This window comes from Hemitrygon akajei, chromosome 9, assembly GCF_048418815.1.
Source record: "Hemitrygon akajei chromosome 9, sHemAka1.3, whole genome shotgun sequence".
Classification (NCBI taxonomy): Eukaryota; Metazoa; Chordata; class Chondrichthyes; order Myliobatiformes; family Dasyatidae; genus Hemitrygon; species Hemitrygon akajei.
Window position 1 is genome coordinate 25,014,642 of NC_133132.1, and position 22,574 is coordinate 25,037,215.

The 22,574-nt window shown below is 44.0% G+C and overlaps 1 protein-coding gene across 1 annotated transcript in view; it reads left to right on the forward strand.

Annotated features, from left to right (window-relative positions):
* slc5a1 (solute carrier family 5 member 1) overlaps positions 1-22,574 on the forward strand; it is a 126,786-nt gene that overhangs the window by 20,216 nt on the left and 83,996 nt on the right. Inside the window, exon 2 of the mRNA XM_073055661.1 lies at positions 17,470-17,541. Within this exon, the coding sequence (XP_072911762.1) occupies positions 17,470-17,541 (72 nt within the window). The remainder of the gene's footprint in view (positions 1-17,469; positions 17,542-22,574) is intronic.

Consider the following 22,574-nt stretch of genomic DNA (forward strand, 5'->3'; position numbering starts at 1 on the left):
GGACATATCAGAATGGGAATGGGAAGTGGAATTAAAATGGGTGGCCACGGGAGATTCCACTTTTTCTGGCAGACGTAGATGCTCAGCAAAATAGTCTCCCAATCTACATCGGGTCTCACCAGTACACAGGAGGCCACACCAGGAGCACCGAACACAGTATATGATCCCCACAGACTCACAGGTGAAGTGTTGTCTCACCTGGAAGGACTGTTTGGGATACTGAATGGTAGTGAGGGAGGAGGTGTAGGGGCAGGTGTAGCACTTGTTCCACTTGTAAGGATAAGTGTCAGGAGGGAAATCTTAGGGGAGGGACGAATGGACAAGGGAGTCACAAAGGGAGCGATCCCTCTGGAAAGCATAAAGTGAAGTGGGGGGAGGGAAAGATGTGCTTGGTGCTGGGATCCTGTAGGAGGTAGCAGAAGTTTCGGAGAATTATGTGTTGGATGCAGAGGTTGGTGGGGTGGTAGGTGAGGACAAGAGGAACCCTATCCCTCGTGGGGTGGCGGGAGGTTGGGCTAAGAGCAGACGTGCGGGAAATGGAAGAGATGCGGTTGAGGGCAGCATTGATGGTGGAGGAAAGGAAGTCCTTTTCTTTGAAAACAGAGGACATCAGCTTCGTTCTAGAATGAAAAGCCTCATCTTGACACCGGTGCGTTAGAGATGGAGGAATTGAGAGAAGGAGATGGCGTTACTCTCACAGCTATCTGGAAGGTCAATTATAAACCCATGGACTCTCACAGCTACTTGGACGATATCTCTTCCCACCCTTTTACTTGTCAAAATGGCCTGAAAAGTTGACTGTGCTTTTTTCCAAAATGCTGCCTGGCCTGCTGAGTTCCTCCAGCATTTTGCGTGTTGCTCGGATTTCCAGCATCTGCAGATTTTCTCTTGCTTGTGATTGGTTATTGTATGCAGGTATCCAGGAAGGGGTGGCACACTGTCCATTCTGGGGCAACTCATTCACCTTTTGTCCCCACCAGACACTCAGCTCTCACCTGTGGCTCCAGGTGAGCTCCACCTGGTTGTATGCGACAGCGGCCACACCCAGGTACACCGCTTCAACAGGCAGGCTAAACCAGCTGAGGGTAGCCAGCAGCTTCATACCCCGGTGACATAGAGACATACCTGTCCCAGCAAGGGACAGAGTTACAGTGACATCCATCCACTGCAACCAGTTTGTGGTGCTTGTTTGTACCATTAGACCTGGACTTCTGAAGTCGAGAGTGGAACTCTCCCAGTGCAACAACTTTTTCACATCAAAAACTCTCCTGCACAGGTTTCCTGTCATTGTCCATTATGACAGACAATCACCAGTGCCAGTTGCCCAGCTACGGGGAGGATGTCATTAAGCTGGAAAGGGTGTAGGAGAGATTCATGTGAAAGTTAACAGGACTGGAGGGTTTGAGTTAAAAGGAGAGGCTAGATCTTTCATTGGAGGGTAGGAAGCTGAGGGCAGAGGGGTGACCTTTGAGATGGATATAAAATGATGAGGGCCATTGATAAGGTGGATGGTCATGGATTGAAAAGGGACCTGAGGGGAAGTCTTCCATGCAGAAAGTGGTGTCTATGTGGAACCTGCTGCCAGAGGTGAAAATAATTACAACCAAAATGTTTAAAAATATTTACCGGTACATGGACAGCAACTGATTTATTTTAATTTAGCGATACAGCACAGAATAGGCCTTTCCATCCCTTCCATCTGTACCACCCAGCAACCCCCTGACAAACTCATTTAACCCCAGCCTAATCACAGGACAATTTACAATGACCAATTAACCTGCCAACTGGTATGTCTTTGGACCATGGGAGGAAACTGGAGCACCTGGAGAAACCCACATATTCCATGGGAAAGATGTGCAGACACTTTACAGAGGACACCTAGTTGAACTCCCCAAGTCGTCACAGCATTACACTAACCATTACGTTACCATGGTGCCCATCATGAGGGAGGTGGGCCAAACGCAGGCAAATGGGTGGAGCTTGAACAAATATCTCAGTCGGCATGAGCAAGTTGGAATGAAGGGCCTGTACAATGCTATGTGACTATGACTAGGGTCCATTCATCCATCAGATCCATGCTGGCTCCCAGGTAGGAAAAGTCAATATCAAAGTCAGGTTTATTATCATATGTAAGAATTCGAGTGCACAGGCACCATGAAAAGCCGAACTTGCTGCAGAATCACAGGCACAAGGCATTCACAAGCACAAACATGCATTATACAAAATTATACAACTAGAACAATGTGCAAAGTGATCAGAGTGTTGAAATATTGAGGTGGTGCCAGTTGGTTAATGAACCATGTGATTGAAGGGAAATTGCTGTTCTTCAACCTGGTGGTGTGGAACTAAAGGCTTTCGTACCTCCTGCAAGAAGATGGCATGGCCTGGATGGTGGGGATCATTAATATGGATGTTGCTTCTTGAGGCAGCATCTCCTGTAGACACCACAGACTAGGAGGTGGTTTCTTGGAGAGGAAGGAAGATGAGAGGTGACTTGAGAGTGGTGTACAAGATGGTAAGAGACGTAAATCAAAGGGATAGCCAGAGACTTTTATTCCAGGGTGGAAATCAGTAAAATGAGGGGGCATAATTTTAAGGTGATTGTAGGAAAATACAGGGAGATGTCAGAGGTAAAGTTTTATGCACAGAGAGTGGTAGATGTATGGAACATCCTGCCAGGGTGGTCATAGAGGCAGATACCTCCTGCATAATATGAACTGGTGGTCATAGGTGGTCATAGAAGCCTCGAGATTTGGGGGAGTAGACTTAGGATGGAGATGATGAGGAACTGCTTTTCCCAGAGAGTGGTGAATCTGTGGAATTTTCTGCCCAATGAAGCAGTGGAGGTTACCACAGTAAGTATATTTAAGACAAGGTTGGATAGATTTTTGCATAGTAGGGGAATTAAGGGCTATGGGGAAAAGGCAGGTAAGTGGAGATGAGTCATGGACATCAGCCAAGATCTTATTAAATGGTGGAGCAGGCTTGACAGTCCAGATGGCTGACTGCAGCTGCTATTTCTTATGGTCTTATGTTGTAGATACATTAGGGGAATTTAAAAAGCTCTTAGAAAAAGAGAGGGCTATGTAGGATGGAAGGGTTAAATTGATAGGTAGGTTAAAAGTTGACAAAACATCATGGGCTGAAGTACCTGTAATATCCTGTAATGTTCTATGTTGTGTAGTCTCTGTTCTCTGGTAGAAACATAGAAAACCCACAGCACAATACAGTCCCTTCGGCCCACAAAGCTGCGCCAAACATGTCCTCACCTTAGAATTGCCTAGGCTTACCCGTAGCCCTCTATTTTTCTAAGTTCTATGTACCCATCCAGGAGTCTCTTAAAAGACCCTATTGTTTCCACCTCCATCACCGCCGCTGGTAGCCCATTACAATCATTATCCTTATCGGAAGCTTCCACCCTCTGGAATTACAGTCTCTCAATCCTCTCCACTGTCTTGAACCTCCCTGATCAGATCCGCACCACTGGTGGACATGTCTTCTGTTCCCAGGGCCTTTGGCACCGGACACCCTCCCTAAAACTCACCACCTTCTTTTAAAAATATTCGACCATACCCAATACCTGCCTCCCACTGTCAAGTGCTGTCTGAATGTCCCAGAGAAGCACGGTGTGAAAGTTATTGTGTTAAAAGAGCAAATCATAAAACCCCAAATTTCCCAGAGAGTGCTTCGTGGCCTACTGCAGAATCTTAGCATTTCCTGTTTATTTTTATCTCAGTTATCTGCCATCTGCAGTATTTTGCTTTCTGGCAAGCACAAGGTGTTGTTGTTTATCCTCACTGCCCCACTGCAGGAGAGAGTCCTTAAGCCCACTGCTGATTGGCTGATGCTTCCTCTGTTTTACCTCAGGCTTTCTAATTGGAGAAATGTGTTAGACCAATGGGAGTACGGTTCCCATACTGACCCCCAGTCAGATAACCTGTTACCAGTAACCAGGGGCTGTGAGTGTTTGGACTCTCATTGCCCTGGTAACTGTTTTGGACACCTGCTTACAGCTGTTTTGGAACTCATGCCAAAAGGCCTTTCAACAATCTTCAAGAGCAACACAAACAGAGCAGAGCTTCTGAGTTAGTGGTTCCCTGTGGTAGACAAAGGAACGAGCAATTGTCTAAAGGATTGCAGCTTCAAGTTCCTAGGTGTCAACATCTCTGAAGATCTATCCTGGGCCAAACATATTGATGCAATTACAAAGAAGGCATGACAACGGCTATATTTCATTGTGAGTTTGAGCAGTTTTGATATGACGCTAGCAAATTTCTACAGATGTACTGTGGAGTGCATTCTAACTGGTTGTATCATAGTCTGGTATAGAGGGCCACTGCACAGGATTGAAAAAAAAGCCTCAGAATGTTGCAAACTCAGCCAGCTCCATCATCAGCACTAGCCTCCTCAGCACCGAGGACACCTTCAAAAGACGATGCTTCAAAAAGGCGACATCATTACAGGCCCTCATCATTCAGGACGTACTCCCTTCTCATTGATACCATCAGGGAGAAGGTACACAAGACCGAAGACACACACTCAATATTAAAGGAACAGTTTATTTCCCTCTGTTATCAGGTTTCTGAACCAACCCATGAACACTAGCTCACTATTTTTGGCTCTCTCTTTGCACTGCTTATTTCATTTTATAAGTATAAACTATAAATTAAATGTACATATTCTATACTATATCATATATATTTTTTACAATTGTGATTTATAGTTTTTATATATTACATTGTACTGATGCCACAAAACAACAGATTTCACGACTTGTGTCAGTGATATTAAGCCTGGCTCTGACTCTGATTCCAATCCCACTCTTTGTTTGTATGTTTTGTACACTTGTATATATTGTATAGCCCATTTAAAGATTTGTAATCAATAACTCTTCTGATGTTCTGGGGCAGCTGAGCCTTTTAGGGAAAGAAGGGACAGATGCAGTGAGGTCAAATTGAAATAAGAATGGCTGAATCCAAAGCCAAAAATCAAGTTGATTGTCATATGCACAAGTGAGCAGTGAACAGTGGCAGCATCACAAGCACGTAGCATCAAATAAGCAGCATTCACAAGACAAATGTAAACTAGACATAATTTTTATAAGAGGGGACACAATCAAAACAAAAATTGCTAGGTCTATTTTAGTGCAAAGTGATCAAAGTGGTCAGTGGTTTTGCAGGTCAGTTCAAGAACTGAATGGTTGATCTCGAAGTAACTGTTCTTGAACCTGGTGGCATGGGACTTCAGGTTTCTGTACCTCCTGCCTAATAGGAACTGTGAGAAGATGGCATGACCTGGGTGGTGGGATCTTTGGTGATAGAAATTGCCTTCTTGAGACAGCACCTCCTATAGATACTATCAATAGTGCAGAGGTTGTGTTTGTGATGTATTGGGCAGACTACACTACTCTCTGCAGCTTCTTACTGTATACACCTCTACATTCGAAACCCAGACCCTGGCTTTCAACTGTAGAAGTTTGTTAGCATGTTCGATAACAAGCTGAACCTTCTTAACTTTCTAAGAATGTAAAGATGCTGGTGTACCTGCCTTTCAATTGTAAAACTGGGCCCAGGACAAGTCATCAGATATGTTAGCACTCAGGAATGTAAAGCTGTGGGTCCTTTCTATCCCAATGTAGCTTCACATGAATCAGAATCAGAATCAGGTTTATTATCACCTGTATCTGACATGAAATTTGTTAACTTAGCAGCAGCAGTTCAATGCAATGCATAATCTAGCAGAGAAAAAAAAATAACAAATAAAATAATAATAATAATAAATAAACAAGTAATTCAATTACGTATATTGAATAGATTTTTTTAAACGTGAAAAAACAGAAATACTGTATATTTTTAAAAAGCGAGGTAGTGTCCAAGGCTTCAATGTCCATTTAGAAATTGGATGGCAGAGGAGAAGAAGCACTGAGTGTGTGCCTTCAGGCTTCTGTACCTCCTACCTGATCCAACAATGAGAAAAGGGCATGCCCTGGAAGTCCTTAATAATGGGTGCTTCCTTTCTGAGACACTGCTCCCTAAAGATGTCCTGGGTACTTTGTAGGCTAGTACCTGAGATGGAGCTGAATAGAATTACAACCCTCTGTAGCTTCTTTCGGTCCTGTACAGTAGCCCCTCCATACCAGACAGTGATGCAGACTGTCAAAATGCTACAACTGTACACTGTACAGTTGTACAACTATAGAAGTTTTCGAGTATATTTGTTGACATGCCAAATCTCTTCAAACTCCTCATAAAGTATAGCTGCTGTCTTGCCTTCTTTATAACTACATTGATATTTTGGGACCAGGTTAGATCCTCAGAGATCTTGACACCCAGAAATTTGAAACTGTTCACTCTATCTACTTCAGATCCCTCTATGAGGTTCAGTATGTATTCCTTCGTCTTACCCCTCCTGGTGCATAATGAACTCTTTCGTCTTACTGATGTTGAGTACCAGATTGTTGCTGTGGCACCACTCCACTAGTTGGCGTACCTTACTCCTGTATGCCCTTTCATCACCACCTGAGATTCTACCAACAATAGTTGTGAGGTCAGCAAATTTATAAATGGTATTTGAGCTATGCCTAACCACATAGTCATGTGTATATAGAGAGTAGAGCAGTGGGCTAAGCACACACCCCTGTGGTGCTCCAGTGTTGATAGTCAGCGAGGAGGAGATGCTACCACCAATCCGCACAGATTGTGGTCTTGCAGTCAGAAAGTCGAGGATCCAATTGCAGAGGGAGGTACAGAGGCCCAGGTTCTGCAACTTCTCATTCAGGATTGTGGGAATGATGGTATTAAATGCTAAGCTATGGTCAATGAGCAGCAACCTGACGTAGGTGTTTGTGTTGTCCAAGTGGTCTAAAGCTGTGTGGAGAGCCATTGAGATCATGGGAAGGTGGTACTGGAATGGGAACTTGGCCACCGATCAAATCTCCCCTCATTCTTCTACGCTCCAGGGAATAAAATCCTAACCTATTCAACCTTTCTTTGTAACTCAGTCTTGGCAACATCCTTGTAAACCTTCTCTGCACTCTTTCAACCTTATTAATATCCTTCCTGTAATTCGGTGACCAAAACTGCACACAATACTCCAAATTCGGCCTCACCAATGCCTTATACAACCTCACCATAACATTCCAACTCTTATAACCATATAACCATATAACAATTACAGCACTCAATACTCAATACTTTGATTTATAAAGGCCAATGTACCAAAAGCTCTCTTTACTACCCTATCTACCTGTGACGCCACTTTTAGGGAATTTTGTGTCTGTATTCCCAGATCCCTCTGTTTTACTGCACTCCTCAGTGCCCTACCATTTTCATGATCCTAGGATAACTTCAGTTTCCTTGTGATATTGTTAACCAACTTCCCAATGGACCAGAGTGAGTTAGAATCCCTATATCACACTCTAAAAAGTCTCAAAATTAAACAAATAACTCTCCTAGGATGCTATTGAGGTATATTGGTAAGTCTGTGCAATTCACAAAAATGCCGGATGGACTCAGCAGGAAATTCTGTGGGGCAAGGATGGTGAGTATAATGACATATCACCACTAGCATGTGTCCCACACATCACACATTACTTGTGTCTTAGAAGTATCTTCCAGCAACTTCATCAATGTTGCAACTCCTTACACAACAGCACCGTTTCCAGACATCAAGTGGGCAGCTCCGCTCACCTTCTCAGGTACTACCTATATCTAATGAAGTGGCTACTGACTGTATGTCCATGGCCTTCTGCTGCTTCAAAGCCCAATGTGCTGTGTCTTCAGAGATGCTCTTCTGCACACCAGTGTTGTAACACATAGTTATGTCCATTACTGCTGCCTTTCTGTCAGCCTCAACCAATCTGGCCATTATCCTCTGATGTCTCCTCATGGATTACGAAGCCAAAGTGGTTGTTGCTTTTAAAGCCTTGCCCTTTTGTAATAGTAACTTGTAATTACCAGAACATTTCTCAGGTATGTATTCAAACATGGTTCTCTACAACCCTGCAACCCATGGCATATTCACAACCTGGACTCCAACACCATCAACGTGTGTTCCAATGACCATGGCCAGCTTCAAAGCAATTGCGCAACCACTGACTGCAATTCCAGCCTTGAACTCCAGGCCGAGTCTTCACATGCTGCGATTGTGACTCCCGTCTCCCCTTCCCCCACCACCACTCTGCAATCCCCTCTCCCTCAGATCCCATCGTCAGCTCCTGGGCCCTCAGAGGATCCATCTTCCTCTCACCCCAACCCTTACCTCTCCACCGACACCAGCAGCCTCCCTCCCCCCTCTGATCACATCTCTCATTCGTGCCGGGTCTTTACCATTCCCTCCGACCTTCAACTCTCTGAGGCAGAGCGCTCTGTCCTCAGTAAAGGCCTCACCTTTGTTCCCCTTCACCCACACCTCAGAGAGTTCTGCGTACGCCATGACGCTGAACTCTTCTTCTGCCGGCTCCATCTCCGAGCTTACTTCTTTGGCAAGGACTCTCCAACCCCCACCGATGACCCCTTCTCCCGTCTTCAACCCTCCTCCTCTTCATGGACAACCCGCTCTGGTCTTCTGCCTGCTCTGGATCTCTTTATTGCTAATTGCCGATGGGACATCAACCATCTCAACTTCACCACACCATGTTCCAATTCCAGCCTCACTCCTTCCAAACGCTCTGCTCTCTGTTCCCTCCGCACCAATCCCAACCTCACTATAAAACCTGCTGATAAGGGGGGAGCTGTTGTAGTCTGGCGTACTGACCTCTACCTGACCGAGGCACAGCGACAACTCTCTGATACCTCCTCTTATTTACCCCTTGATCATGACCCCACTAAGGAGCATCAGGCCACTGTCTCCTATACCATCACCAACCTTATCAGCGCTGGGGATCTCCCATCCACTGCCACCAACCTCATAGTTCCCACACCCCGCACTTCCCGTTTCTACCTCCTACCCAAGATCCACAAACCTGCCTGTCCAGGTAGACCCATTGTCTCAGCTTGCTCCTGCCCCACCGAACTCATTTCTGCATACCTTGACACTGTTTTATCCCCCCTTGTTCAATCTCTTCCCACCTATGTTTGTGACACTTCTCACGCTTTGAATTTTTTCAATGATTTTAAGTTCCCTGGTCCCCACCACCTTATTTTCACCATGGACGTCCAGTCCCTATATACCTCCACCCCACACCAGGTCTCAAAGCTCTCCACTTCTTTTTGGATTCCAGACCTGACCAATTCCCCTCTACCACTACTCTCCTCCATCTAGCGGAATTAGTCCTTACTCTCAATAATTTCTCCTTTGGTTCCTCCCACTTCCTCCAAACCAAAGGTGTAGCCATAGGCACTCACATGGGTCCCAGTTATGCCTGCCTTTTTGTTGGCTTTGTGGAACAGTCCATGTTCCAAGCCTATATGGGTATCCGTCCCCCTCTTTTCCTTTGCTACATCGATGACTGCATTGGCGCTGCCTCCTGCATGCATGCTGAGCTCGTCGACTTCATTAACTTTGCCTCCAACTTTCACCCTGCCCTCAAATTTACCTGGTCCATTTCTGATACCTCCCTCCCCTTTCTTGACCTTTCAGTCTCCATCTCTGGAGACGGCTTATCTACTGATATCTACTACAAGCCTACAGACTCTCACAGCTACCTGGACTATTCCTCTTCCCACCCTGTCTCTTGCAAAAATGCTATCCCCTTCTCGAAATTCCTCCGTCTCCGCCACATCTGCTCTCAGGATGAGGCTTTTCATTCCAGGACGAAGGAGATGTCTTCATTTTTTAAACAAAGAGGCGTCCCTTCTTCCACCATCAACTCTGCTCTCAAACGCATCTCTCCTATTTCCTACACATCTGCCCTCACCCCATCCGCCCGCCACCCCACTCGGGATAGGGTTCCCCTTGTCCTCACCTACCACCCAACCAGTCTCCCGGTCCAACGTATAATTCTCCGTAACTTCCACCACCTCCAACGGGATCCCACTACCAAGCACATCTTTCCCTCCCCCCCTCTTTCTGCTTTCCACGACTCCCTTGTCCATTCGTCCCCCCCATCCCTTCCCACCAATCTTCCTCCTGGCACATATCCTTGTAAGTGGAACAAGTGCTACACCTACCCTTACACTTCCTCCCTCACCACCATTCAGGGCCCCAGACAGTCCTTCCAGGTGAGGCGAAACTTCACCTGTGAGTCAGCTGGTGTGGTATACTGCGTCCAGTGCTCCCAGTGTGGCCTTTTATATATTGGTGAGACCCGACGCAGACTGGGAAACCGTTTCGCTGAACATCTACGCTCTGACCGCCAGAGAAAGCAGGATCTCCCAGTGGCCACACATTTTAATTCCACGTCCCATTCCCATTCTGATATGTCTATCAATGGCCTCCTCTACTGTCAAGATGAAGCCACACTCAGGTTGGAGGAGCAATACCTTATATTGCTGGGTAGCCTCCAACCTGATGGCATGAACATTGACTTCTCTAACTTCCATTAATGCCCCTCCTCTCCTCCTACCCTATCCTTGATATATTTAGTTTTTTCCCCCCTTTTTTTTCTCTCTTTCTGCCCATCACTCTGCCTGTTCTCCATCTCACTCTGGTGCTCCCCTCCCCCTTTCTTTCTCCCGAGGCCTCCAGTCCCATGATCCTTTCCCTTCTCCAGCTCTGTATCCCTCTTGCCAATCACCTTTCCAGCTCTCAGCTCCACCCCACCCCCTCCGGTTTTCTCCTATCATTTCCCCCTCCCATTCAAATCTCTTACTATCTTTCCTTTCAGTTAGTCCTGACGAAGGGTCTCGGCCCGAAACGTTGACAGAGCTTCTCCCTATAGATGCTGCCTGGCCTGCTGCATTCCACCAGCATTTTGTGTGTGTTGCTTGAATTTCCAGCATCTGCAGATTTCCTCGTATATGATTCTCTACAATATTTTTCCAGTTCTCTCCTTGCTGGTGTGTTTTCTTGTCAAGGATCCATAACAAGGCATTTTCCAGGATTTACCAGGATGCTGCCTGGTTTAGAGACTATGCATTATGATCAGAGATTAAGTGAGCTAGGGCTTTAGTCTTTGGAGAGAAGGAGGATGAGAGGAGACATGATAGAGGTATACAAGATATTAAGAGGAATAGATAGAGTGGACAGCCAGCACCTCTTCGCCAGGGCACCACTGCTCAACACAAGACGACATGGCTTTAAGGTAATGGGTGAGAAGTTCAAGGGGGATATTAGAGCAAGGTTTTTTACTAAGAGATTGGTTGGTGCGTGGAATGCACTGCCTGAGTCAGTGGTGGAGGCAGATACACAAGTGAAATTTAAGAGACTACTAGACAGGTATATGGAGGAATGTAAGGTGGGGGAGGGGGGTTATATGGGAGGCAGGGTTTAAAGGTCAGCACAACATTGTGGGCCAAAGGGCCTGTAATGCACTGTACTATTCTATGTTCAATGAGATCAGTTTCTGAGATACTCAAACCACCTCATATGACAGCAACAAACATTCCACAATCAAAGATCATATCTTTGCTCCATGCTGATGTTTGGTCTGAACAACTGAACCTCTTGACCATGTCTGCATGTTTTTATGCATTGGGTTGCTGCCACATGATTGTCTAATTAGGTATTTGCATTAACAAGCAGATGCACAGATGTACCTAATAAAATGGCCATGGAGTGTAGGGAGGGGCAATAAATCTGAACTGGATAAACGAGAAGAGTAGAAAACTGCTTGATCTAATTGGGAAGATAGAAAGATGCCATTAAGCTAGAAAAAGTAGAGAGGAGGATGTTGCTGAGATTCGAGGGACTAAGTTATGGAGAGAGGTTGAGCAGGCTGAGACTCTTCACTGGAGCTTGGGAGAAGCTGAGGGGAAGTTAGGGGGATGTTTGAGGGTGGTGGAGTGGAGGACTCCAGCTGTTGTCTGTGAGCTGATGGCGAGAGGGGTATCAGCCTGGAAAATGGAAAGAGGAAAAGGGAGAGATTAGTCTGGCATGGGTTGTGGAGATGGGAGTAAGGGGTTAGAGGTTTGGGGAATTGGGGAAGTGGCAACTGACATTGAGATGTGGAGTAGGGGTCAGTAGTGGCATCAAGGAGGATATTTGGTAGATTTGGACTTGTGGAGCTCACACCTGTCCATAAGTAGAACCGTGGGAGACAGCTCCCAGTGTTTCGGGATATCCCAATGGGCTCCTCCTTCCACTGCCTCACATATCTGCTCTGGCCTTCTATTTGCATTTCAGTGTCAGTCTATTTATACATGATCATCCAGTAAGAAGGGGGGCAATGAGAGATGAGGATATCAATAACCTATCTTCTGGAGCTGGCAACAATAGTCCTGGGAGTGGGTCGCGGAAGGTCTTGCCTGGGTGGACTGCCTAGTGATGCGCCGGGAGTATCTCTGAGCCTGGGTAACCATCCAGAGGGAGCACGTGGTGTCTGTGGGTACTGTAGAGCAATTCTAGAATCGCTAGGCACCACAGGGATAAACACCATCCTTGACACAGATGAATTTACTTTACTTTGTTAATCACTGCATGGTCTATGAGTTTGTTGTAGAATTTTGTAGCAGAGGAGAATTAAGTTTGTACTAAAAGTAATTTTGGAAAAGAAGGGGCACATTCTCCTGATGGCAGCTGCCTGAATGACCAACCTAGAGAAAGCCACATGTGAAATTTCCTCAAAGTGAATTATCCCGCTCTGCTTGGGAAATAGTGCGAGAAACGAGAAGGCAGAAGACGGGAGGAGGCCGAGAGAAATATATCAGGAAGAGACCAGGAGTTTCCCAAAGACAGTCCTCACCCCCTTCAGAAGAGCCATAAGGCTTGGCTAACTTTAAAAATGTTGAGAAGCTAAACGGAAGCAAAAGTACACGGTGATATACCTATCTCAAGAAATACTTATTATAATGTGGATTTTATATTACTTAGTTGTTATTCTTTATTTGCTCACTTACTCCTTTTTCCCCACCAAAATGAGAATATATATATGTGTGCATATATGTATATATGTGTGTGTGTGTGTGTGTGTGTGTCTGCACGTGTATGTATTTGTGTGTGTGCATATATATATATACATATATATAGGAGGAGTACACAGGGAAATCTTTTCTGTGTAATGGATTTGTTCACTGACTTTTATGAATACTGCAATGTGGGCCCTCAACTCACAAGTAGGAGGGGTTAACCCCCACAGCTAGACATTTCCTCTAGCTCAACACAGGGTCATCTACTAGAGACCTCAGCCTTGGAATCACATGTTCGTTACCATTTTTGTTATTATTTGCGTTTCTTGGTTCTTATTTGTTCAGGGAGTAGATCGATTAAGTTTTATTCTAATTTCAATTATACATTGACAGATAAATACAGATGGCTAAGGGCAAGGTAAAATTCATTTCTTTTTATGTCAATGGGCTATTAAATCCAATCAAATGTAAGAGTGTTTTATCCAAAATGAAAGAAGAACAAGCCCATGTAGTATATTTACAGGAAAATCATTTAAGTGATAATGTGCATAAAAAACTAAAGAGAATGGGCTTCACTAATCTGTTTTTCTCCTCATATAAATCAGGACATAGGAGAGGAGTTGCTATTCTTAAGTAAGCTAAATTTTGAAAAAGTATTCGAAATGGGAGATAAAGAGGGCAGATATATTCTGGTAAGGGGGAATATAGACGGCAATTCAGTTACTCTATTGAATATATACGCACCCCCGAGAAGTGATATTGGTTTCTTTCAGAAAATTACTGATATTATGGTAACAGAAACAGAAGGTCTCCTGATATGTGAGGGAGACTTAAATTTACAATTACAACCAAACTTAGACTCTACCAATAGAAAAACCTATGAAACAAAATCTTTACATAAGAAAGTTAATACACTTTTTGAGGATGTTGGTTTAATTGATGGAGGGACCTTTCCCCTGACAGAAGGGATTACACTCATTATTCTGATCCCCATTCTGTATATACAAGAATAGACTATTTCATAACATTTGGAAAAGACAAAGACAAAATAAACACCTGTGGAATTGGGACAATAGATGTAAGTGACCATGCACCTGCACCATGCACATTTATCTGTTGATTTTGACCCACAACCAAAGAATACTATTTGGAAACTAAATTCAAGTCTACTCAATGATTCGGACTTTAAGGAGCAAATTAAAAAAGAAATTGGTCTCTACTTAGAATTTAATGATAATGGAGAGGTTTCACCTACCATTTTATGGGATACTCTGAAGGCGGTCTTAAGAGGGAAAATTATAGTGATACCTTCATATAAGAAAAAATTAAGGAAAAAACATTAGAGGAATTACAAAATAGGCTGAAGGAACTGGAGAAAAAACACAAATTGAATTTGGCACAGGATACATTAGGGGAAATTAAAAGAATTAGGAATGAAATAAATAATTTGGCTACGCAAGAAATCAGGAAAAACTTAATGTTTCTGAAATAGAGACATTATGAAAGCGGATTGAAATCTATGAAAATACTGGCGTGGAAACTGAAAAAAAAGATAGCAGAAAATACAATTCATAGAATTAGGGACCGAAGAATGAAAATGATAAAAAATAAATTAAGTGAAATTCAAGAAGCTTTTGAAGTGTTTTACAAAACTCTATATTCCAAAGTTCCAGGGGGAAGCATAACCCAAATTGACACCTTCTTGAATTCTCTAGAGTTACCCACTTTAAGCAAAGAACAAAATAGAACGATGACTGCTGACATAACTGAAGTTGAATTAAAAGCTGCAATTAGTAGGCTTAAATTAAGCAAGTCACCTGGATCAGATGGGTATATGGTAGAGTGTACAAAGAATTTTAAAATGAGTTAATTCCTGTTTTACTCCCCACACTGAACTGGGCTCTAAAAAAGGCACAAATGCCACCCAGTTGGAAGGAAGTGATAATCTCAGCTATACCGAAAGAAGGCAAGGATAAAATGGAATGTTGGTCATTTAGACCAATATCCATTCTTAATGTAGTTTATAGGTTATTTACCTCCATCATGGCCAAACGATTAGAGGAGTTTCTACCCATACTGATACATAACGATCAGACAGGTTTTATACGACAACGCCAGACACAAGACAATATACGAAGGACACTTCACATTATGGATCATATACAAAAAAAAAATCAAAGCAATAGTGGATGTTGAAAAAGCATTTGATTTGGTTAATTGGAATTTTCTTTACAGTTTTACATAGATTTGGTTTCCAAGACACAATTATTAAAACTATACAGACACTATATGACAATCCTACCGCTAGGATTAAAATCAATGGATATTTATCAAATAGTCTTACCCTAGAAAGGGGCACGAGACAGGGTTGTGCATGGTCACCACTACTCTTCGCATTATATCTGGAACCATTAGCTCAATACATCAGACAAAATGAAGATATCAGGGGAATTACTATTAAAGGGACAGAGCATAAATTGGCTTGTTACGCGGATGACATTTTGATCTATCTAGGGCAGCCAACATACTCTTTATCTAAGTTGATGCAATCCTTTGAACAATATGGTCAATTATCAGGATACAAGATCAGTATAGATAAAACCCAATTACTTTCATATTATTATAGCCCACCAAGAGAAATTGAAAGTCGATACCCCTGGGCATGGCACACAGAGTCTTTCAAATATTTGGGCATCATTATGCCAAAAGATTTGGCAAAATTATCAGAATGTAATTATCAGTCTTTATATAAAAAAATTAAGGAAGATGTGGCAAGATGGAACCTGATTCCTTTTTTCAGTCTCAGTTCAAGGATTGAGTCTATTAAAATAAATATACTGCCCAGACTGTTATATCTCTTTCAGACCCTACCAATAGAGATTAATCAAAATCAATTCAATGAATGGAACAAGATGCTATCAAGGTATATTTGGCAGGGTAAAAGGCCTAGAGTTCATCTCAAAACTTTGCAATTAGCAAAGGAAAAGGGGGGATGGGGCCTACCTTCTCTTAGAGATTATTTTGCAGCACAGTTGAGAGCTGTGATATGTTGGTGCAACCCATCATATGACGCTCAATGGAAAAACATTGAGGAGTGGGTACTTCCCATCCCCATACAAGCAATTTTGGCTGATAACAACCTGCAAAGGTACATAAATACTATTGATAACTCATGGGTGAAATTGACTCTTAAAATATGGAAAACTACTACAAAAGAATATAATCTAGAGGGAGATATTGCAATTCTTAAATGGTGTGCATATGACTCGGATTTTACACAAATAAATTGGATGCTAAATTTAAGGACTGGACAGCCAGAGGAATAACAGTTCTTTGCAACATAATGAAAGAAGGAACACTGTTCAGTTTTGAAATGCTTAAAGAGAAACACTTATTAGAAAAACAAGATTTTTATCGGTATTTACAGATGCGACAATATGTTAATAAGACACTTAAAGATGTAACCAAGGCAAATACATGCTTGATGGAGCTCTTTAGAAAAGCATATAATTCAGATAATGGTAGTAGAATCATATCAAGCATGTATAAGGGGTTGTCAAATCTTAAAACACATTCGACCTCATACATTAAAACAAAATGGGAGAAGGAAGGAGGGATAATTATATCTGAGGAAGAACGGACAACAATATGGAGATATCAATGGAAGTGTACCAGTTCACAGAAATGGAGGGAGTTTGGATGGAAAAACTTGATAAGATATTTTATTACACCCTCTCAGAAATCCCATTATGATAGTAACCTCTCTGTTTACTGGAGAAATTGTGGAAATCAAAATGCAAATCATTATCATATTTTTCGGGACTGCCTTGTTATCAAAAACTATTGGAGGGGGATACACAGTGCCCTACAAGACATCTTTAAATGTGAAATACCCTTAGAGAGTAAGACCATATATTTTGGATATATACCTCAAGAATGGTTGAAAAGAGATAAATATTTAATGAATATACTGTTGGTGGCTGGTAAAAAGACTCTTACTAGGAAATGGTTATCACAGGAGAGCCCAACTTTAAATACATGGATGGAAATTACAATGGACATTTACAAAATGAAGAAGATAATAGCATCTGTTAATCATAAGCTGGAACAATTTGATTCATACTGGGAAAGATGGTTTAACTACATAATGTTTCATAGGCCTGATTTTATTCTCACAAATCAATGAATCTGTTGTAAAAAAAAAAGATCACTCCCTACTTGTACATAGTTCTTTCCTTTTGCTTGTTTTTTTCTTTCAACTTTTTTCTATAAGTGTATACCCCAGATAAATACTTTGTGGAGATTTGTGATATATATGATTATATGATATATATGTACAATGTCTGAAATACATCTTATGGAAATGTTTGTTTGATGAACTTCAATAAAAAATAAATTCCAAAAAAAAGAAATTTCCTCAAAGTTGAATCAATGTTCCAGTATACCAGACTAAAAAAGACATCAAAGGGTCCTATCTGCATTTGAGAGTTTCCAGCAGTAACAACTGCTGTTCCTGTTTCCACAGGCGATGGTGCAGAGCAACCGCGGCACTGTTGGGGGCTTCTTCCTTGCGGGCAGGAGCATGAGCTGGTGGCCGGTAAGGAGACTTTCCTTCGACCTCACAGGTCTGCGATGCCAGAGAGAGAGGAGCTTATATCACGCTGGGAGAGAAAAGTGGCAAGTTAACTTCACAGTGGGAGGGAGGAAAAGAGGGCTGAGGTATCACTGGGAGAAGGGGAGGTGAAATATCGCTGGGAGAGAAGGGCTGAGATATCACACAGAGAGAGGGTTGAGATATTACTGTGCAAGACGGGGTGAGGTATAACAATGGGAGAGAGAGTGGGTGAGGTAACATCATGGGAGAGAGAGAGGATGAAGTATCACTGTGTGAGAGAGGGGAGGAGAACTGTGGGAAAGAGAGGGGTGAGGTATTACTTTGGGAAAGAGGGGTGAGATATCACTGTGGGAGAGAGAGAGGGTGAGGAATCACTGGGGGAGAGAGAGAGGGTGAGGAATCACTGTGGGAGAGAGAAGGTGAGGTATCTCTGTAATAGAGAGGGTGAGGTATCACTGTCGGAGGAGAGGGGTTGGGGTATCACTGTGGGAGAGAGGGTGAGGTGTCACTGTGAATGAGAGTGGGGATGAAGTATCACTGTCGACTTATTAACCCAGCTAAATGAATTTCTATCACTGCTCATTCTGTGAGCTGTTGAACTTGCTCCCCCTGTACAGCGCGCTTAAAGGCAATGCCCCTAATCAGTAGAGTGAACCAGAAAGAGCTTGTTCAGTGTTATAGAAACATAGAAACATAGAAAAGTACAGCACATTACTGGCCCTTCGGCCCACAATGTTGTGCCGACCCTCAAACCCTGTCTCCCATATAATCACCCACCTTAAATTCCTCCATCTACCTGTCTAGTAGTTTCTTAAACTTCACTAGTGTATCTGCCTCCACCACTGACTCAGGCAGTGCATTCCATGCACCAACCACTCTCTGAGTGAAAAAAGTGTACCACCTCACACTTTTCCGGGTTGAACTCCATCTGCCACTTCTCAGCCCACTTCTGCATCCTATCAATGTCTCTCTGCAACCTTTGACAATCCTCTACACTATCCACAACACCACCAACCTTTGTGTCATCTGCAAACTTGCCAACCCACCCTTCTACCCCCACATCCAGGTCATTAATAAAAATCACAAAAAGCAGAGGTCCCAGAACAGATCCTTGTGGGACACCACTAGTCACAACCCTCCAATCTGAATGTACTCCCTCCACCACGACCCTCTGCCTTCTGCAGGCAGGTCAATTCTGAATCCACCTGGCCAAACTTCCCTGGATCCCATGCCATCTGACTTACTGAATAAGCCTACATGTGGAACCTTGTCAAATGCCTTACTAAAATCCATGTAGATCACATCCACTGCACTACCCTCATCTATATGCCTGGTCACCTCCTCAATGAACTCTATCAGGCTTGTTAGACATGATCTACCCTTCACAAAGCCATTCTGACTGTCCCTGATCAGACCATGATTCTCTAAATGCCCATAGATCCTATCTCTAAGGATCTTTTCCAACAGCTTTCCCACCACAGACGTCAGGCTCACTGGTCTATAATTACCCGGACTATCCCTACTACCTTTTTTGAACAAGGGAACAACATTTGCCTCCCTCCAATCCTCGGGTACCATTCCAGTGGACAACAAGGACATAAAGATCCTAGCCAGAGGTTCAGCAATCTCTTCCCTCGCCTTGTGGAGCAGACTGGGGAATATTCCATCAGGCCCCGGGGACTTATCCATCCTAATGTATTTTAACAACTCCAGCACCTCCTCTCCCTTAATATCAACATGCTCCAGAACATCAACCTCACTCATATTGTCCCCACTGTCATCAAGTTCCCTCTCAGTGGTGAATACCGAAGAGAAGTATTCATTGAGGACCTCGCTCACTTCCACAACCTCCAGGCACATCTTCCCACTTTTATCTCTAATCAGTCCTACCTTCACTCCTGTTATCCTTTTGTTCTTCACATAATTGAAGAATGCCTTGGGGTTTTCCTTTACCCTACTCACCAAGGCCTTCTCAGCCCCTTCTTAAGCTCCTTTCTTGCTACCCTATATTCCTCAATAGACCCATCTGATCCTCGCTTCCTAAACCTCATGTATGCTGCCTTCTTCCACCTGACTAGATTTTCCACCTCACTTGTCACCCATGGTTCCTTCACCCTACCGTTCTTTATCTTCCTCACCGGGACAAATTTATCCCTAACATCCTGCAAGAGATCCTTAAACATCGACCACATGTCCATAGTACATTTCCCTGCAAAAACATCATCCCAATTCACACCCACAAGTTCTAGCCTTATAACCTCATAATTTGCCCTTCCCCAATTAAAAATTTTCCTGTCCTCTCTGATTCTATCCTTTTCCATGATAATGCTAAAGGCCAGGGAGCGGTGATCACTGTCCCCCAGATACTCACCCACTGACAGATCTGTGACCTGACCCAGATTGTTACCTTATACTAGATGTAGTATTAGGCCCCCTAGTCGGCCTGTCAAGATACTGTGACAGGAATCCATCCTGGACACACTTAACAAACTCTGCCCCATCTAAACCCTTGGAACTAATCAAGTGCCAATCAATATTAGGGAAGTTAAAGTCACCCATAATAACAACCCTGTTATTTTTGCACCTTTCCAAAATCTGCCTCCCAGTCTGTTCCTTGGTATCTCTGCTGCTACCAGGGGGCCTATAGAATACTCCCAATAGAGTAACTGCTCCCTTCCTGTTCCTGACTTCCACCCATACTGACTCAAAAGAGGATCCTGCTACATTACCCACCCTTTCTGCAGCTTTAATAGTATCCCTGACCAGTAATGCCACCCCTCCTCCCCTTTCCCCCCCACTCTATCCCTTTTCAAGCATTGAAATCCAGGAATATTGAGAATCCATTCCTGCCCTGGTGCCAGCCAAGTCTCTGTAATGGCCACTACATCATAATTCCATGTATGTATCCAAGCTCTCAGTTCATCACCTTTGTTCCTGATGCTTCTTGCAATGAAGTACACACACTTTAGCCCTTCTACCTTACTGCCTTTACACCCTTTATTCTGCTTCGCTTTCCTCAAAGCCTCTCTATATGTTAGATCTGGCTTTACTCCATGCACTTCTTTCACTGTTCTATCGCTCCATGTCCCATCCCCCTTGCAAATTAGTTTAGACCCTCCCGAACCATGCTAGCAAACCTACCTGCAAGGATATTGCTCCCCCTCGAGTTCAGGTGCAACCCATCCAATCTGTACAGGTCCCACCTACCCCAGAAGAGATCCCAATGATCCAAGAATCTAAAACCCTGCCCCCTGCACCAACTCCTCAGTCACGCATTCAACTGCCATCTCCTCCAATTCTTACCATCACTATCATGTAGTACTGGCAGCAATTCTGAGAAAGCCATTCTTGAGGTCCTGTTCTTCAGCCTTCTGCCTAGTTCCCGAAATTCACACTTCAGGACCTCATCCGTCTTTCTGCCTATGTCATTGATCCCAACATGTATCACGACTTCTGGTTGCTTTCCCTCTCATACCAGGATGTCACGCACCCGGTCAGAGACATCCCGGACCCTGGCACCCGGGAGGCAACAAACCATGCGGGTTTCCGTCTCATGTCCACAAAATCTCCTGTCTGCTCCCCTGACTATAGAGTCTCCAATGATGACAGCTCTCCTCTTCTCCGTCCCATCCTTCTGCACCACAGGGTCAGACTCAGTGCCAGAGGCCCTGCCACCGTGGCTCACACCTGGTCGGTCGTCTTCACCAACAGTATCCAGGACGGTAAACTTATTATTCAGGGGAATGGCTACAGGGGTGCTCTGCACTACCTGTCTACTCACCTTTGCTTTCCCCCCTCTGACTGTCACCCAACGACCTGCTTCCGGCAGCCTAGGTGTGACTACCTCCCTGTAGCTCTCATCTGTGACTGCCTCATTCTCCCTTATGAGTCGAAGGTCATCCAGCTGCTGCTCCAGATTCCTCACACGGTCTTCCAGATAGCCCAGCCGCAAGCACTTCTGGCAGATGTGACACTGTGGGAGAGGGGAAATCCCCCAAGAATGCCACATCTCACAGGAGAGGCACATCACCATCTCAGCAGGCATTGTAAAGACTAACTGTGAACAAACTCGTCCTCCACCTCTTCTCAGCGAAGCCTCTGGAGTCAAAGCCTCAAATCTCCACTCCTTCACTGGCCCACTCACTCACTGGCCGCTTTCCACAGTTCTATCTAGTGTTATCTAGTGCTCTGATCATGTTTGTGGATGTCAAGGACTTGGGTCGATACCCTGCTCCCCCAGTAATTTCCCCACAATGACTCTGTCAAGTACATGCACCACCAGATGTGAGTTTACTTGACTGCTGGGCGAATTCCCAAACCTCAGCAAGCCCACATTATCCACTACAGCCACAAAACATGGGGTCGTTCACCACAATCCCAGAACTGGCTCGCAGTCCATGCCCACATGTGTACACTGGACCCAGAAAAGCTGGCAACCATGATAGCTGAGTTTGCCAACATGGAAAGACTCGGTATTGTACGTTGGTCAAATAACCCTGGGATGACCTTTGCCGTTCATGTGGGGATTACTGATGCCTTAACAAAGTCACCACACACGATCCATTCCTGGTCCCACACATCCAAGACTTTTCAGCATGTTTATCCGGAAAGTTATTTTTTTCCAAAGTCGATCTAGTTAGAGGCCAACATCAAGTCCGTGTGCTCGGAGGACATTCCCAAAGTAGCTGCAATAACCCTGTTTGTCCTGTTTGAGTTTCTGTGCATGCTGTTTGGATTGAAAAATGCAGCACAGACTTTCCAAAGACTTAGATTTGCTTTTTCTTTACCTGGATGACATACTTATTGCCAGAGCATCCAAATCCGAATGCGTATCTCATCTCTGCACACTTTTCCAGTGTTTAAGCCACCATTGGTTGATTATTAACCCAGCTAAATGCTAGCTGGGTTGTCAACCATTGACTTTCTCAGCCATCTAATCTCCACTTCCATCCCCTCAAAGGTGGCTGTTATTCCCGCCACCCTGCACTACTAACTCCTACATCACGTGCTTGACT